Source organism: Hippocampus comes, unplaced genomic scaffold, assembly GCF_001891065.2.
Source record: "Hippocampus comes isolate QL1 unplaced genomic scaffold, H_comes_QL1_v1.1 scaffold104, whole genome shotgun sequence".
In the NCBI taxonomy this organism is placed as follows: Eukaryota; Metazoa; Chordata; class Actinopteri; order Syngnathiformes; family Syngnathidae; genus Hippocampus; species Hippocampus comes.
The window spans coordinates 2,895,430-2,912,636 of record NW_017806072.1 but is presented as its reverse complement, the minus strand read 5'-3'; the positions used below and the strand labels follow the sequence as shown (position 1 = coordinate 2,912,636).

Sequence of the window (17,207 nt, the reverse complement as noted above, 5' to 3'; positions counted from 1 at the left end):
TTTGGAAGGCTCCAAAATAGGGCCCTCTACTGGCAAGCTGGTTGTTAAAAACACTGACAATCAAATGAGGCCAATTTTCACTCACGGCAAGCAAAAAGAACAAAAGAAAAAGAAAGAAAAACTGTGACAGTGGTAAATGGGAATGGGTATTTGTTAAAAGCAGCAATGCCGATTTATCCCAGTCTCACTAAGCATCAGGAAGTTTGCTGCACATTATTTACAAACATTAGTTCAACAGTAAATGAGCTAATAATCTTGTTGAGATGTAACAATATATACTGGATCTGTTGTCAAATAATTGACATTAACCTCAAATTATTAATTCAGTTTACATGTCAATTCATAAGTAGAAGATTAGATAGAATTGCTTATCCATCATTGTGTTTTTTTGTCTGGGGTGAAGGACTCCATGCATTCTTGTTTGGAACCCCCATTGGGGGGCAGTGGGGTGTCAAGAAATGTCCCAGCATGCAAAATCATGTTTCTTTAATTGAAACCATTTCACCCCATGTAGTACCTTCCTGTGTGTGTGTGTGTGTGTGTGTGTGTGTGTGTGTGTGTGTGTGTGTGTGTGTGTGTGTGTGTGTGTGGGTGGGCGCTTCACGAAAGCGTTTTATGGCAACACATCTGATAACTTCTCCACGTTTGCTATACAGTATAAGATCACTGGCCACAACATTAGTTCAAAATAGATAATGAGAATAAATGATGCATTCAAACTGTGGTTAACATAATATTGTTCAGTTTGGACAATGCCAAAAAGAGTTTTCACCTCTGTCGAGAAGGTAATGGTTTTTGGCCACGTCTTTCTGTTTTGACAGGATAATACAACAATTTATATTTACATGAAACTCCTTCTCCTTTGGTTATGTTGACATCATTACCCTCTTTAGAACAGGAGTAGAACAGTGTTGAGAATTTTGAATTCATGATGTTTGCATGATGTCGCACAATGTTGGACAAAAATGCGAACCACTAATTTACTGAGCTTCCTTCTAGATTTCAATCAGTTTATTTGTGTGTCATCATTATGTATGTAACAATATAGTACTTTCATAAGGTGAATAAATGGCATTATATGCACATTCATATTGGTATTTTTCTTCATGCTGAGAGATGTCCCATCAATATCTATTTTTGTTGTAGGATGGGTGCATACCACCCACACAGTAAATTGTATCAGGCTTATACCCCCCAATACTGTATAGTATTTACTTGTCTGGATTCAATACATGACAAATAGTGTCGGTCGTGGTTTGTATGTTTGTATGTGTGCAACCCTGTGATAGAATGTCCCCCCCCCCCGAGACTGATTGGATGGATGATGACATGCAGCAGCATCCTGACCTGAGAGCAGGGTGAAGGTGACGGAGTAGATGCCATTCTCCTTGGTGGCAGCTGTGCTCTCCGTGTAGGTGATATCCACCTGGAATTTGACCGGCTTCTGGAAGACTGTCGGGCCAGCCGTGGACTTGTATTCTGCTCGGAAACTAGTCTGTGAAATGACGCTGTGGCTCAGGCTTGGGATCTGTTATCAAAGATGAAAAGAATTTAAAAAAAAAAAAAGTGAATAATGGAATTAAACAGAGGGAGTGAGTGGGAATGTACAATTTTTCACCCACACGCTAAAAAAGACAACCCTCAATGAAACGTTCTCCATAAAATACGAGCCAGAGCCAAACTCGAAGGAAATTAATACCTTGGGGAGTAGCCATGCATGAGAGGGACTTAAGCTAAAATAGTCTTCAGTCATTGCACTCACCCTCCTGAAATGAATTTGGGTGCCCAATGAACAGGTGAGTTGTAAAACTGTCACATTCTGTCGTCGTGCTGTGGATGTGTTGACATTCCATTAATGTGAGTGTGCTTCAAGGTATAATTCCACTGATTCGGGTGCCAATCTCCTGTCGGGAATACCAGCTAGCACAGCCCGGGAGGGATAATAGCTACCTCTAGGGATGGGGCAACAGATATGACATTGACCTCAGAAGGCAGAGACCCAGCTTGCTTGTATTTACTTGGCAACTTTCTTCAAATCTAACTGGGGTGAGCATAGATTCCGTTCAATCACACATGCTGAATGCTCAACGCAATTGTGTGGTACTTACAGGTGAGATGCTAATGTTGCCTGTATTTCTCCATATAATTTAGCATTTGTTCTATTTATAAACACCGCAGCAACATAAATACACGGTTCAATATCCAAAACTGAGGGCAAAGCATCTACTGGAGAGGCAGAGCACGAATGCCTTCTGTAGTTTTTGTATTGACCTCCATTGAGTCTGCAGTCAGGGGGAAAATAGAAGCGATGAACAAAAGCATTTGGCTGAATTGCTACATAAATCTGAAACATGTTAGCAGACCTTGTGGCTGCCACACACTCATGAGACGCATATCCAGCCTGTTATTAGAAAGACAGCAAATAGAGTTACCACTGCCACACTTGGTAGGGCACAGGAGGGTGATGTGAGAAGAGTTAGGAAGGAGGGATATAAAGAGGAGAACCGAAACACTGTTTTTCATTGCACAGCACTTGCTCTGCTTGGTCACAATGTATCGAAAGCATGAGTTGGAACAGGAGAAAAAAAAAAAAAACAATTGGAGGGCAACGAATATCCTCTATTGACATGTAGAAAAGTGGCTGTTGGCAGCAGTATGCAGATAAATGTGGAGGAGACAAAGAGCCACTGCAGCAAAGCTGTGGAGTGTCACACTGCAGTGTAGAAAACGAAGACAGCATGGCACAGTATTTGGGTTGAGGCTCTTTCGATGGAGCCAAAGCAATAAGAAATAATACTTTCTTCATGTTATCATTTCTTAATCAGGTGCTCTGTCAATGCACTTTGAAAAAGGAAGCATTTTTCATCAAAAAATAAGATATATGATTTGAAAATGGTGACACCGAGAGGAGTGTTTAGCACATTTGGCTCACAGTGCTGAGCTGAGGCTGGTGGATCAAATTCGGCCTTCTTATGTGATATGTGCACATTCTCCCCATGCTTGCTTATGAATTCTGGCTTTTTCCCACATTCCCAAAACATGCATGTTAGGTTCACTGAAGACTCTAAATTGCCCCTCGGTGTGAATGTAAGTGGTTGGTTGTCCATATGTCCTCATGCCCAAAGTCAACTGGGTCAGTCTGGAGCTCACCTGTGACCCAAATAAATCCTCATTGAGTTTACAGGTGGGATAGAACATGGATATACATTTTCAAAGGCTCTTTTTAAAGAATAGATTTTCTTCACTGTTCTTAACTTCTAAAAATGTGGTTCACAACTGCAACAATATAGAAGTATGCGATGAAGACCACTTACCTATATGACATTGGCTCAACATCCTCGGAACCTACACTAACCAGGTCCTAGTTTTGCCAATGGAAAAGTGCCATCTACTCTAAAGCTGTATCGAGATCCAGACTCTGAACTGTGTGGACAAGTAAGATAAATAATAAATGTGGTTGACGTTACCGAGAGAAATGCTTGAACGATATCGGCCTTGATGGAGCTGAGAGGCTTATCCCTGATGACAATGAAGATCTGCTCCTCTTTTTCCAAGTTGATGAAGTTACCAAACCAGGATTTTTTGGCAAGTCTGTGGGGAGAGAGCACAAGAAATGTTTGGGCCGCTAACAATCCCAAATCAAAGTATTAAATGCATGTAAAGGGAATGTTCAGACAACAATTAGCAGTGTTTCTCTTATTATGCCACCAGTGCAGCCGGCGTTGAATAAGTACGTTTTCTATGACTCATAGTTGTAAGCGTACATAGGAACACAGGATTTGACATGAATGGTGGCCCGGGCCCAGTACGCTGCTGTGTCCGGCCACCACCTCCAGTACCTACAGGCAAAAATGAGACCAGTAGCTATGGATAGCACAGTCACTTGCAATTTATACAAGTTTATCTTCAAATACAATAAAAACCACAAGAGGTAAAGCACCTGTGAAACAGAAATGTTCAATTCTTTGGAGGTGGGTGACTATGTGGTGTCGTACAATACGCTGTGCTGTGGAGACAGACTGGTTGAAGGGTAATGGTAAGTGATATTTAAATTTTTTATTTTTATTTTTTTTGTGGGGGGGACGGGACTGTGAGTGTGAATGGTTGTTTGTAGATGTGTTCCCTGCGAGTGGCTGGCGACCAGTTCACGCTGTACCAAACCTACCACCCAAAGACCGTTGGGATATGTCCCGGCACGCCTGCAACCCGAGTGAGGACAAGCAGTTCTGAAAATGAGTTGAATGGATGGATGGATGGATGTTTTTATTGTTTCCATGCCAGTCTTTCAAAATATGCCTTCAAATGAAAATGTGCAATGGCGCTTAAAAAGTTTGGGGACCGCTGACTATATACTGTATTGTGCATGGGCGGACTGTCAGTGCTAAGTGAATATTTTCGTAATTTTGAATTCGGTTTATTCCTTGTGACATTAATATTAATTTTTGCAATGGCAAGGCCTTGGTTTTAGTGCTGATTGTGCATAGTCATAGCCATAAATGCAATTGTATGAATAATGTGCCGTACCTGATGTGCAAGTTCATGGGGCCATTGTCAGTGTGCACATTCAGATAATTCGATGCACGGTGATGACAGTACCAGCGTCTGGCACAGATACGGAATTGCTTTTGACAAAAACGATGGCGGGCAGTCTAACACGCACACTCTGGTCATGGCCTCTTACAAGAATGCTGGGGAAAATCTGTTAAAAAGTCAGCCTAGATGGCCATGGTAAAAGGTACTTAGGTGCTCAATCATAAAAACTATTATCCATAAACAAACCAAATTGTTAAGTGATCATATCGTTTCCTGAGTCAAAATAAATAGCAACCCTACATAAAATGGTATGATACATTGCAGAATCGGTATTTTGCCTACCCCTAAAAGAAACTTCCCGATGAAACCCAGTCACAGATAAGCCATACATTATGCTGCTGGTGTTGCATTGTAATCTACTTAGGAGAAGCGCTTCAGCAGGAAGCTCTCCAATCAACCCTGATGTTTCTCTGCCAGGTGGAAATGATCATCCACCAACCAAACAGGCACACACACATTGGCCAAAACTTAAGTAATTACCCTTCAGGAGTCTGAGTAGCATCATACAGGCAGCCAGCCAGTCATTCCTCATAACCAGCCACCTCAAGCTAGAGATAAGGTCAGCAGGAAAAATTCTTACTCAAAATAATTCTAAATTGCCATGTGGTCAGAGGAGGTAGCTTTGAGGTATGGACGGTAAAACATCATTATGATTATAAAAGCGAAATATTTACTTACTCTGGGGAAGACTCTGGAGTGAGGCTGGACATCTCTTCTTGTGTGGGAACTGTGGACACATGAGAATTTTTAGGGTGGAATGAGAACATTAAAAAAATAAATAAACTGGACAAATATACACATACACAGACCTTGGAGTTTCCTGCGATGGAAGCGTGGTGAGCCCAGGAAACTGTTCTTGATGGAATTGAGGCGAGTCCTCCATGGCATGCCGCCAATGGAGGGGCTGGGAGGTGGGGTTGGGGTGGGAGTCCCGGCTGGGCTGTCCTTGGGCGTGTGCACCGGGGTGCCCTTTGGGGTGGGTAGGGGACTGCCTCGAGGGGAAGGGTGAGGGGTGACCTGTATGAGGGGGATAGATTTAGGTGGGTGGTCAGCGTAGAAAGAATGTGTGGGTGATACGGGGTGGAAGTGGTGCAGCCTGATGGGGGAGGGAGGCACCACCGGGCTGAAGGGCACAGAGAGTTGGGGGTTGGCAGCGAACTGGGAGCGACGCACTTGGGGGCTGTTTAGGACTGAAGCGACTGGGCTTGGGGAGGTTGGTGAAAGTGCGGAGGTGGGTGTGGGCGGCATGGAGGCAGATGGAGCGTTTGATGGGATATGGCAGGAAGCCGAGGACTCGGACAAGGATGCTGCATCTAATGAGGCTTCTGGGAGCGGGTTGGATCGCGTCGCGTGAAGAGGCTTCGGCGCAAGTTTAGGCTTGGTCGGGAGCGTCTGGGTCTTGTTCAGGGTGGTCGGCAGGGCCTCCGTGCTCGGCGCCAGTGAGTTAGGTGTAGACATACGAGGACCTGTACGATTTGGAAGGGGCTCAGGGGATGGGCTGGGGCTGGGGCTGGTGTTTGGGGACTGCGGTAAGTCAGGGGATTGAGGTGGAACCCCAAACTTTCTAACAGGCTTTGTGATTCAAAACATACATATGAAGGAATACAAAACGCGGAGTAAAGTAAATACAACCACCAAGCAGCCAGATGCCGAGGGCGCAAGCCAAAAAGTACGTGCACAAGAACATAAAGAAAAAGGAGAAAAGACCATGCAGTTAGAAAACAAAGTGATGTGATATGGAAATAAGGCAATAGGACGAGCAAGCAAAATCACATCAGAGTATTAAACGATAAAAACATACAAACTGTGTGGTCTCACAAGAGAATAACTCAGACACATATGGAAAAAACAAGCGAGCTCGGAAGACATCTTAAGAACCATCACTACACTTGATCAATTATTGATTTTTAACCTTGAAACTGCAGCCACATCGGGAGAAATAATGATATGGACGGAATAGTTCATATATAGGCCATATATATATATTAACAGCTTGTGATCAGTGTTAGGGAAGAGGTGTGAAAGTTTATTGATCTCACTGTGGACATCTGTGGCATCTATCAGTCAGACTGGTGGGCCTTTAGAGAAGGGGAAGTGTGTGATGTGCGGTTTGATGTGCGTGCATGTGATGAGGTAGTCAGACAACAACAAAAATGAAAAACAGGTTCATTGCGAGTTCAACGTGTTCTTCCGGCGACATCAACTTTGTTTTTGGTTGCTCTTGTTCTTATTTTGCTGCCTTGTTTGTTTTCCTTTCTTTCTGGATACTTCTCATCGCCCCTCACTCTACTGCAATTATACCCAATATACCCCTTAAAGACAATGGAGGGACCCGGCACTAGGCCATATATATATATATATATATATATATATATATATATATATATGGCCTTGGAAATCAATTTCTCTTTCAGATGAGCTGTGGGATGAGCAGCTTGTGTGAAGATCCTGGATAACACAGTCTTCTCAAGGTTAGTCAGCTGGATACGTACGCTCCTAGCCTATCCAATCCAAGCTAGAAAAGGAGGATTTTGTAAATAATTCCTTGAGCTGGATTTCTACGTGCTAAGGCTGCCGAAAACAGAGTAAGCTATTATAAGCCAAGAGGATCAGGCAAGGAGATGCTTTCGTCTTTGATAAAAAAAAAAAAAAACCCCGCTCAGCCTCTCTTCTTGTGTGTTCTCGCAGGCGTTCCGTGTTTTCCGTCAAAAGTATAATTAGTAACCCATTCAAATGGATTCGGGATTCGGTTGTTAAATGGTTAACGAACAGCGATGGCGGATTCTAGTAGCCCAGCCCCTGATGAAGACTAAATTAATATATATATTTTTATATATAAAACAAAAACATGGAGCTCCTTTGAATATGAACTCTATAAACAGGTATCTAAAATGAAAACACCATGAACAAAACACTGAGCAAGAATCATATTCAGACCCACTATAGCAATTTTACTTTCTTTTCATCAGTCATCTTTCTTTTCATCATGTCAACTCAAGTGAACCACTTGAGTTGACCTGTGGCTTTTGTGATTTTGGTGCGGCTGTGCCACAGGTTATTGATCTGGAAAATAAATGATTCCATGTTTCCACGTACCCCCTGCAATGTGCTCATAGAACCCCAGGGGCATACATAACCCTGGTTGGGAAACACTGACTTAGAGAGCGATACGAAGAGATCAACAGGAGTTCGATGGTCATCCCACGGGGGGACATGGAAACCCGAGAACTGGGTCAAGAGGTGTCATGTCCCATACGTGTGTGTATTTGTAAGGGTACAAAAGGTCTCGACTTACCCGTGGGCTGCTGAGCGGGCTGGTGGTGAGGCCTGAGGAGGCTCCGCTAATAGACCGCGACCTGTGGACCAAGCACGCAAGGCAAGAAGTCAATTGCGGGCTGAACATGCGAGGCTGTTACACAATGGAACAGGTCACAAGCTTGGAGGTCAAACGTTGAGCTGGGTAGCACTCGAGCATATGGCGCCATCACGCCAAGCAGACAGCAAGGAGGAGTGGAAACGCTACAGCACACAGAGCAAGCCCTCATTTGTCAGCACACATTATTTGGCAGTGACTCAAGGTAATGTCAAATGAGTTGAATTGACTGAACACTCACCTGGAAATCTCTTTGTACTTTTCCGAACATTAGCATTCAAATTAGCTTTTTTGTTGTGGCTGTTGCCCAGTCTACACTTTGCTAATAAATAAAACATGGTGACTTTTTCAGTCTGTGTGCACCGGATCAGTAGCGGATATCTTGAGGGGGGGAAAATGAAGTGGGGCATTTGGTGGCGTGCCATTCATTTTACATTTCCATGCAGATGCCGTCAACGGCATTGTGAGGCGAGGCGAGCCCCAAATTGAACAATCACGGGACAATCTGTCTCCATCACGCACACCACACGTACGCCCGACACAACACACACAAAGTGCCTGTCAACGCCAGCTGCTTCCTGCCACAACGCTGCTTGTTTTTGTCATTCATTTTACAACCACACCCTCCTCCTTTCTCACTCGGGCACTAATGAATTTGCAACCATCTTGCCTGCCTTGCAAAGACAAAAGGAAATGGGTAAAATGGGAGTTTTCCCCTAAGATCTAAGAACACTGGTGTATGCTATGCTCTGGATGGCTCTCATTGTTGAAATTCCAAACACAATTGCTTACTTAGATGGTCAGGCATAACAACAACAAAAAGAAGAACAAGTGCAATAGGTGGACACTGCCACAAAAAAAAAAGTATGTCAACTCGAGAAGCTTTTAATTCATAACTGAAGAGATAGCACTCCCACTCCCAAGTTATTCTTATCTCTCTCTCCGTGGTGAGTCCAAACTGTAATGCGCAAGCAAGCATGAGTGGGCGAGGCTGAGAACAAACCGGCTCAGACTTACTTGTATGCGAGAGCAGCTGACCAGACAACTCAATTGAAGGCCCCTTCAGTTCACGGAGACATGCCCACATGCCCACTTGCACCTCATGACAACACAGACACACTCTGGCTCCTCGGCCCATTATGAGCATATTGTCGGACACGCTGCGCATCTGTTAGTGTTGGACCGGCACATCTATAGAGTTAATAATACAGATGGCAATGCTGAACAGTAATACACCATCAGGGAGGCTCCCTTGCTGCAAGATGACAATGAATAAATGTGTCAGCGGCAGCACACAAAACAAAATTCAAATCATCATTCAAATCTAAATGCCGTCAGACATTGCACCCAACGTTGGTTTCATTCAGTAACCCTAAATTTAGGACCTTCATGACTTTTTTTTTTTGATCCAACTCAAAAGCTCTCATTTCCTTAATATGAGAAATTGAATGGGTAACATGGGAGCAGATTGTGATGTAAAGCACGGAAGAAAATAAGTAGGTAGCAGGCTTCTAGTGATTGCGGACTGTTTGCCTAAATCTTTGCAACATTTTTTAAAAACATTACTGTACAGCAGTGGCATTTTATGTGGCCAAACAATACAAAGGATGTCCTGCAGAAGAAAGAATGGCGTGGTTGTACTTTTTGAAGGAAGAACACCTCTATTCAAAGGGCAAACACCGATTTAAGTTCACCCTTCAATCAAATGCACCAACACACTGCTCCTTCTATTTTGGACTAATAGTTTACAACAAAGCGCTACGTCCTGGTGTGTACGACCAGAGGCTTTGTCAGAGATCCATCCAAAGCAAAGGAGTTCTGACGAGAGATGGTGTGGGATGGAAATAATACAGACGGATTTGAGGGATGGGGAAGTGAAATATAATGGAACTGATACAAAACATAGTGGGTGGTGCCAGGAGTAACCTCGCCAAAGCCCAAACACAATCACACTTCTCGCTCTTTTTCCTTTGACGCAACTTCACAAGTTCTAATTTCTGTGAAGTAGATCGGCATATCAATCAGAACACTATTATGTTGTTTCCTTTGCAGTGGCTCGAGAAACTCCCTGAAGATGGACTAAATTAATATCTGCAGCTCAGCTCCTCAAGTTTGAAGATGCAATAGACCGCTGCTGCTTCTGCTGAGGAGATCTGTAGTCAACGTACTTTCTTTGAGTGTCTTTAGCACTTACGATAATTAGCATCGACCTTCGGATTTATTAAAATTGCTCCACTAACCTAACTCATTCAAACGGCATCAGGCGATGGGAGCTGGTCAGTGAAGCAAAAAGGGGGAAAAAAAAAAGAAAATAATTGAATAAGTTATGACTCGCACTGTCACACTTTTGCATGTTTCATTTCCGTCATTAACCTGCCTTCATTTCAGTGAGCACACCGTTAAGATTTTAAATGAAAGCTATGGGATTCCCTGCATCTTGCTCAACATGTTTACAACATGGTTGCCATTGTGTTCGTTGACTATTGTGCATCCAGCATGAAATTATGAGTACGAAAATATGGCCTTGGTGGACTGCAACTGTTAACATGAGATAAGGGAGGAAAATTATGACTAAGGAGCATTGAGATATAAGGGCAATTTTAGGAATGTCATTTCAGATATAAACCTTCTCTCCCCGATGATTCACACTGATGTGAATGCATCCTGTCAGAGCACGTCAAAATCTGCATGCCTTGAATGCTGCCTGCACATTTTATCAATCCGCTGTACTTTCTGTAGGGTCAAATAAGGTTGAGTTCAGCCAGAAAAAAAGGTTGGGAGAAGTTCAACATTTAGCTTCACAGATCTCAGGTTAACAACACATCATTTTTGCCACTGCTATGTGCCGGAGAACCACAAAACAAGAGACTGGGGAGAGAGAAATATACAGAGAGACACTTGATTTGGGGGCAGGGGAAGCTGCAGCGTATAAAACCAACAACCAAATCAGCACTGTAGACAGACAATCTAGCGACATTTGTACATTAGTGTATCGATGGCACGCGAACCGGAGAGCGCAACTGGGACGGAGGATGAGCGACACACAAGGGAGGCAAAGAGAGTAAGTAAGTGAGTGCGACAGTCAGGGGATATAAAAATGCAGGGAGGAGACCACAGTTGACATTTATACGGTGCTAAATACACAGAAAAAAAGTCAAATTTAAAGCAGATGGAGGAAAGATGCAGCAGCGCTTCGTTTGGTGAATACTATATAGCTAATATAAACGGCATGGATCATTTTCCTATTAACCCCTGAACATTTGGGGTTGAACTAAACTTCTCAGTTCAGCCCAAATCTTAATTCTTCATTTCACCAAGGTGTCTCAAAATGCATGATTTCAGCTTTATGGGAACAGCTTGGAAGAAGCTTTTTGTGCTCCAGCATGGCTGCGTCCCAGCGCAAGCAACAACGCCCATAAAGGCATGCTTAAATGTATTTGGTGTGAGAGAACACAGACACACTTCATAAACCGTGTCAAAAGTCTTCACAGAACGGGTGAAGCTCCATATAATCTTCTGGTTGCCTTCCTGTCGGTGTGTTGGCCTTGCAATACTTAGGCCCGTATGTACCCGTATGTGACATGACCGCTCACTTAAAATTTGACATGCTATACAATGTTGTGCATTAGCAACACAATGCTAACCTGTTTTCGTATATATGTAACAAAGTAAAATGGCGTAGGAAGGAAGTGCCAAAACTAGCAAAAATGGTAAAGGCTTGGATGGCCTGAGGGGATGATGGAGTGGAACAGCCGGGATGAGACAAGCAGATGAATCTTAACACAGAATTCAAAGATGGACATTTTAAAAGGTGGGAGCTGCAGAAATGGCTCTAATCCTTCCAAAGTGTCTTGCGGATGGAAGTTTAAAGCGGCATGAGATGAATTCTTGATGTGCACTTGTTGCCAAACTGCTCGAGTGAAGAGTTATTAATATATCTGACATTGGGATGAGTTCACAAATCTCTATAGTGAGGCAATATCATATGACTCGCTGGCTCTGCATTCATGTCCGTTTCCCTGAAAAGCGGCACTCTGTCATTAGGCCGATCGCGCTAACTCACAGTCGATCTTCCCCGCTGTCAAACGTCACTGGCAATGAGCAGAAACGTGTGCTGTGATGATATATCAGTGGTTGAAATAAGATGTGCAAATACATTTTAAATCAGCCGCCTATGCCTTGTGGGGTTCAGGCTCCGCTTTCCGAAGTCGAAGGAACCTCCTGCATCTCGAGAGAAAGTGGGGCACAGCATGGGAGGAACTGATTATCAATGCATTCAAGAGAGGATAATTAAGCTGATACCGGAAAAGGCGGGCAGGGTTGGAGGTGGATATTTAAGCTTTGCATTGCACATCTTCAGAGGCGAAATTAAAGTTTTGGGGCCCAAATGGTCCTACTTTAGTTTTTTAATTGAGATTCTTTCAATTAAAAATATACAAAAAAAGACACTCTACTGCATCTTTCTCCGCCCATGGACAACTCCTTGGGTTGGGGAAGCGAAAAAGAAGAAAAACAGTGAGAAGTCAATACCTTTCTTCTTTGCTGCATTTTATCCTGGCATCTGGAATATCCAAGCTTTTACTGTATACTGACTTACTACGGTGAGACAGGAGACAGAGCGAGCAGACGGTGACATTAATGGTCGACATGTTTGCTAACCTGCTCTCGCACCTGCCCGGAGACCTCTAGCCTGACACCAACACACACTCACATCAAAACGTTTCCACTTCAGATTTGTGCCACAGGCAACATAAAAAGAGTGTAATCCCTGTGGCGTGGCTACGGTGAGCATTTGGCACTCGCAACCAGCAGAGTGCTGACAAGAAGCATGTCCGAATATCATTCACAAAAAAACGAACATAGTGCTTCCTCAAACAAAAAATAAAAATAAAACAACAAGGACCTCTGCGGTCTCAGATAGCTTTTCAAATCCTTACAGCTCGATTCACACTGCATGGTTCAAGGGAGACAAATGCAATTGTTTGCTCTCAAGTGGCACGACTCGGATACCAGTCATGGCAGCGTAAATGGAAAGAAACGCATGAAATCGGACACGTTCACGTCGGAATCAGTCGTCTGGATAAAAATCCGATTCGTATCAGATATCAGCCAATGTGCCTGCAGCGTGAACGCACCGATTGGATATACCTGGTCAATGTAAGTTTGATGCCACTGAAATACACATGCGCTGCAGTGATCCAAATGACACAAACTTCTTAAAAGAAACACTCGCTGTAAATGTGAGCTACAGTCAAAGCTTAGACAATTAATTATGCTCTAACTATGGTATATTACTGGTGTGTCAATTGTTAAATAAGCAGTGGTGTATTGCAGAGGTCAACTTTAGGTTTACTTGATTTAAATCAATGGAGGAAGTCAAGGCGGCCCAGTGATCCAGTGGTTAGCGCGTCGACCTCACAGTGCAGAGGTCGTGGGTTCAATTCTGGCTCCGGCCTTCCAGTGTCAAGTTTGCATGTTCTCCCTGTGCCTGCGTGGGTTTTCTCCGGGTACTCCGGTTTCCTCCCACATTCCAAAAACATGCACGGCAGGCTGATTGAACACTGTAAATTGTCACTAGGTGTGAGTGAGAGCGCGGATGGTTGTTCGTCTCTGTGTGCCCTGCGATTGGCTGGCAACCGCTTCAGGGTGTCCCCCGCCTACTGCCCGAAGACAGCTGGCATAGGCTCCACCCCCCCCCCTTTTTTTTTCCCCCGTGACCCTAGTGACGATAAAGTGGATCGGAAAATGGATGGATGGATGGATGGAGGAAGTCAAGCCAGGCCATGCAACCTTTAATATTTGATACATTTATGTAGTGTAGTATTGTTTCACATTCTAAAAAGATGCTAAATAGTCAATAGATGTGAATGTGAATGATTGTATTTGCCCTGTGATTGGCCATCACCAAGCCTCGGAGTCAGCTGCATAAGGCTCCAGCTCGCCTGGGGTCCTCATGATGATAAGCAATTATCGTCATCATATCTTACGGCACCAAACCATTGTGATGAAATAGTGTTTGCTTCCTTAAGGTCTTGATCAGAGCACTGAGGACCCCCGTTGGCATTCTTGAACGATGTGGTTCATTGTTTGTGTTTATCCACATGGATGATCAGGGCTGGTGTCGAGTCCCCATTTGTCCTTGGTTTTCCCAACCTTCGTCTTTGCTTTGTTTAGACTTACCCACTCTTCCCTGTTCAAGTTTGACCCGAGGGGCAGTATTTCATCTAGGTAAGAAAGTGCTTTGTTGTGTTGCTCGCAGTCATACTCCTTGGGTTGATTTCTTTTACGGTTATAAAACTTTTACGAGACAAAAGTTTGGAGCTCACTTCTTAGTCTCTTCCGAATAAGTGTTTGGGATCGTTTAGATGTTTGTATCCTTCAATTTTAGTGACTGTTTCTCATTGGATGTAGGGTGTGGGGGTTGAGGGGGAGGCCTGTTATACAATATACGTATTGCTGGCAAGTAACGTGGTTTGACAGCACCCGTTATTATCTGATACGCTTTGTTTAGGTGTACAACGATTTTTGTCGGAATGGGATGATGTGGCCACACAGGGGTGAAGTATTCTGCTCGGTGTTTTGGGGTCAGCACCCCAACTGATGGCGGAGGTTTGTCCGTGACGCAAGTTTTCCTTTCAGTCCGGAGACATGCTTTTGGAATGAGAGTGTTCTATTGAGCGTTACTCCCAAGTAGACTGGAAATGGGTGGTACACTCGTTGTTGCACTTTATTCTTATTTTTCTGTTGGCTTGATGGTTGTTCTAGTCGGCCTTCCCAGTTGGCCCAGCGGGAGTTAAACCTCAGTCTTTGTTGCAGTTCTTCTGGTCTGATAATATTGGTCAGCGTTGGGTTTCTGGAATATAATTCTCAGGGATTTATACGTTTTATGGGAGTGTCCAGATGAGACGAAAGCCAGGTCGGTTTGCAGCCCCGCCTCCAGTGTGGACTCTGAAATGATGTGGGCTCCTTTGTCATCATGGAGAAGTCTAAGATCTTCTGAAACAGTCCAAATGTCATTGGTCTCATTGTACACTCAGGTGGTGCTATGGCTTTTAGAGCTGCCAATATAGTCACTGTGGCACATCTGTGGCTAGGTGAATGGAGTTGTAGGTGACTTGTACACTTTGATGGTAAAATAACGCTCAGTGTCCACCTGGAGTATTTCAAAACCTCCAATGGAGGGGATCAGTGCTCGTCTTGACTCTTGATCACTGACTTGTTGCATATGGAAAATGCACTTCCATGTATGGGACTGTGGTCCTGGATGACAGGTTTCATGCCAGGTATTTTAAGGATTACGAGGTCCTTGGAGTCTCTGGGAGACAGATGATGTCAGCGTCTAGGCTGGCCATGATTTCTGATTTTGCTGCAGACATTACTTTAAAATTGAAGCTAGGACTTTGTCAAAGTCATATCACCTGGAGACAGTGCATCCTTTTTTCACCGCTGATTAATGGCCACAGTTTTGGCTTTGTGTGTGGAGTTGCAATTGCTCTCTGAAGATTAACAGGGGCACTAGGTGAAGGTTTGCTACTTTCTCCCACAACAAGCGCTTGAGAAAATGAATGGATAGATTGCACTTCAGTGTTCTCACTGCCTAGTGTCTCAACACAGCCATATCGAAAATGGGATGTGTCATTTGAAATGTAGACATTCAATTTCGGATAAAATCGGAATTGGGTACTTGGACCTGCAGTGTAAAGCCAGCTGGATTTAATTTGACATGATCCACCCTATCCACTTTGACCTAAATTACCTCAGCAATCTTGTTTCAGATCGAACAATCCTATGATGACCTGTCACAAAAACAGGTAATGCATACCGTTGACCATGCTGTGTCATGTCGATGGCCCTCCTGGCCGGCACTGGTGAACCGCCGTCTGTGACACTGAGGACCTCCATGGACTTCCTCTCTGGTCGTCGTTTGCCGTGTCGGTTCAACATTGGCGAGTCGACACGTTTCTTAGGAGGATCTGCGTGACAAACAGCAGGGACCTAGTAGTCAGGATCATCCCTCAAGTAACACCATGCACAATTAAGGGCAATGTTGGAATGATATTTAGTGCTTATGCTCACTAATGATAAGTTTTGCTTTCCTCCCAGACCTTAAACTAATGACCGGAATATTGGCTGTATCACATTCAATAAGGAGAGGCTGTATTAATCAAAATGTCACAATTTAAGAACTTGAAGCTTCCATTGCTGGAATTAGCTCAGACCCAGCCTCTTCCTCTCAAACTCAAACACAATTTATATACAGTATATATAAATTGTACATATGTGAAAGGACAAACAGACGTTTATCATATCTGTACTGCATATGAACGGACATATTGGTGTTGCTAAACCTGCTGGTGCACCTGCTAAGAGAGCTCGTTGTGTGTAATAGACAGATGATTAAATTGTGTGTCTGTGACTGAATGAACAGATATGTGCATATATGAATGAACATACATATTTACCTCATGAATGGCGGCTGTTTACATTGTATGCATATGTACAGTTAGTGGACCAACAGTCATTATACACTATCAGTCAAAAGACGATGTAAATGGACGAATAAATGTTTCAATCGTCAGCTGGACCACAGCCCCCGAAAATCACAGTGGCATGGATGGAAGCAGGAAACATGATGTAGTTATTTCTTTTTCAAGATGAGATCTATGCCAGTAAGATTTCGAAAGGAGAAAATGCTGCCCTAGTTACAAGTTTTTCTCCTGCAACAATATGTATCCAGAGTGAGTGTCTGGTGATGATAAATAAAAAAACAAAACATCTACTGTTGAGGCAATCCACCACTGTGGGATGCCAATCCCATTTCTTCAGAGGGAGGATGACAAGTGTGTCAGACAAAACCAGGAGCATTCAAAATTTAGAGTGTAGCCACAGCAATGATCTGCAAATGACAGGGTGGAAAGTAACTAACAGTCACCGTCCCCAATTCTTATTCAGTGATTTTTCTATTTGTCACACTTTTTGTCTTTTGTGTTCAAGTCTCACCAATCTCATTGCGAGGGGGAAGGTTCTGGTCCTCTTGACTGGGGTACCTCTCTTTACGGTCCAATAACAGGAAGTAGATCATCTTTTCTTGGTTGTCACTGCAAAAAGGTAAATAAAGAAGGGCTGCTGTAGATTTACTATTGGGCTGGATTTACACTGCATTTAAAGCACATGGGTCACAATTCCAACTGTGTCTCATGTGACACAATTTATATTTTTCTTATTGAAGTATTAAGAACTA

General features: G+C 43.5%; 1 protein-coding gene across 3 annotated transcripts in view; it reads right to left on the bottom strand.

The window, feature by feature from the left end:
• brsk2a (BR serine/threonine kinase 2a) overlaps positions 1–17,207 on the bottom strand; it is a 182,463-nt gene that overhangs the window by 3,074 nt on the left and 162,182 nt on the right. For 2 of the 3 annotated variants that reach the window (XM_019894134.1, XM_019894136.1), the window contains exons 11-17: positions 16,967–17,064; positions 15,789–15,939; positions 7,889–7,949; positions 5,397–5,610; positions 5,272–5,320; positions 3,468–3,591; positions 1,348–1,528 (exon numbers count right to left, since the gene is read on the bottom strand). In XM_019894134.1, coding sequence (XP_019749693.1) covers positions 1,348–1,528; positions 3,468–3,591; positions 5,272–5,320; positions 5,397–5,610; positions 7,889–7,949; positions 15,789–15,939; positions 16,967–17,064 — 878 coding nt within the window. The remainder of the gene's footprint in view (positions 1–1,347; positions 1,529–3,467; positions 3,592–5,271; positions 5,321–5,396; positions 5,611–7,888; positions 7,950–15,788; positions 15,940–16,966; positions 17,065–17,207) is intronic. The other variant, XM_019894135.1, reaches the window with a different exon arrangement.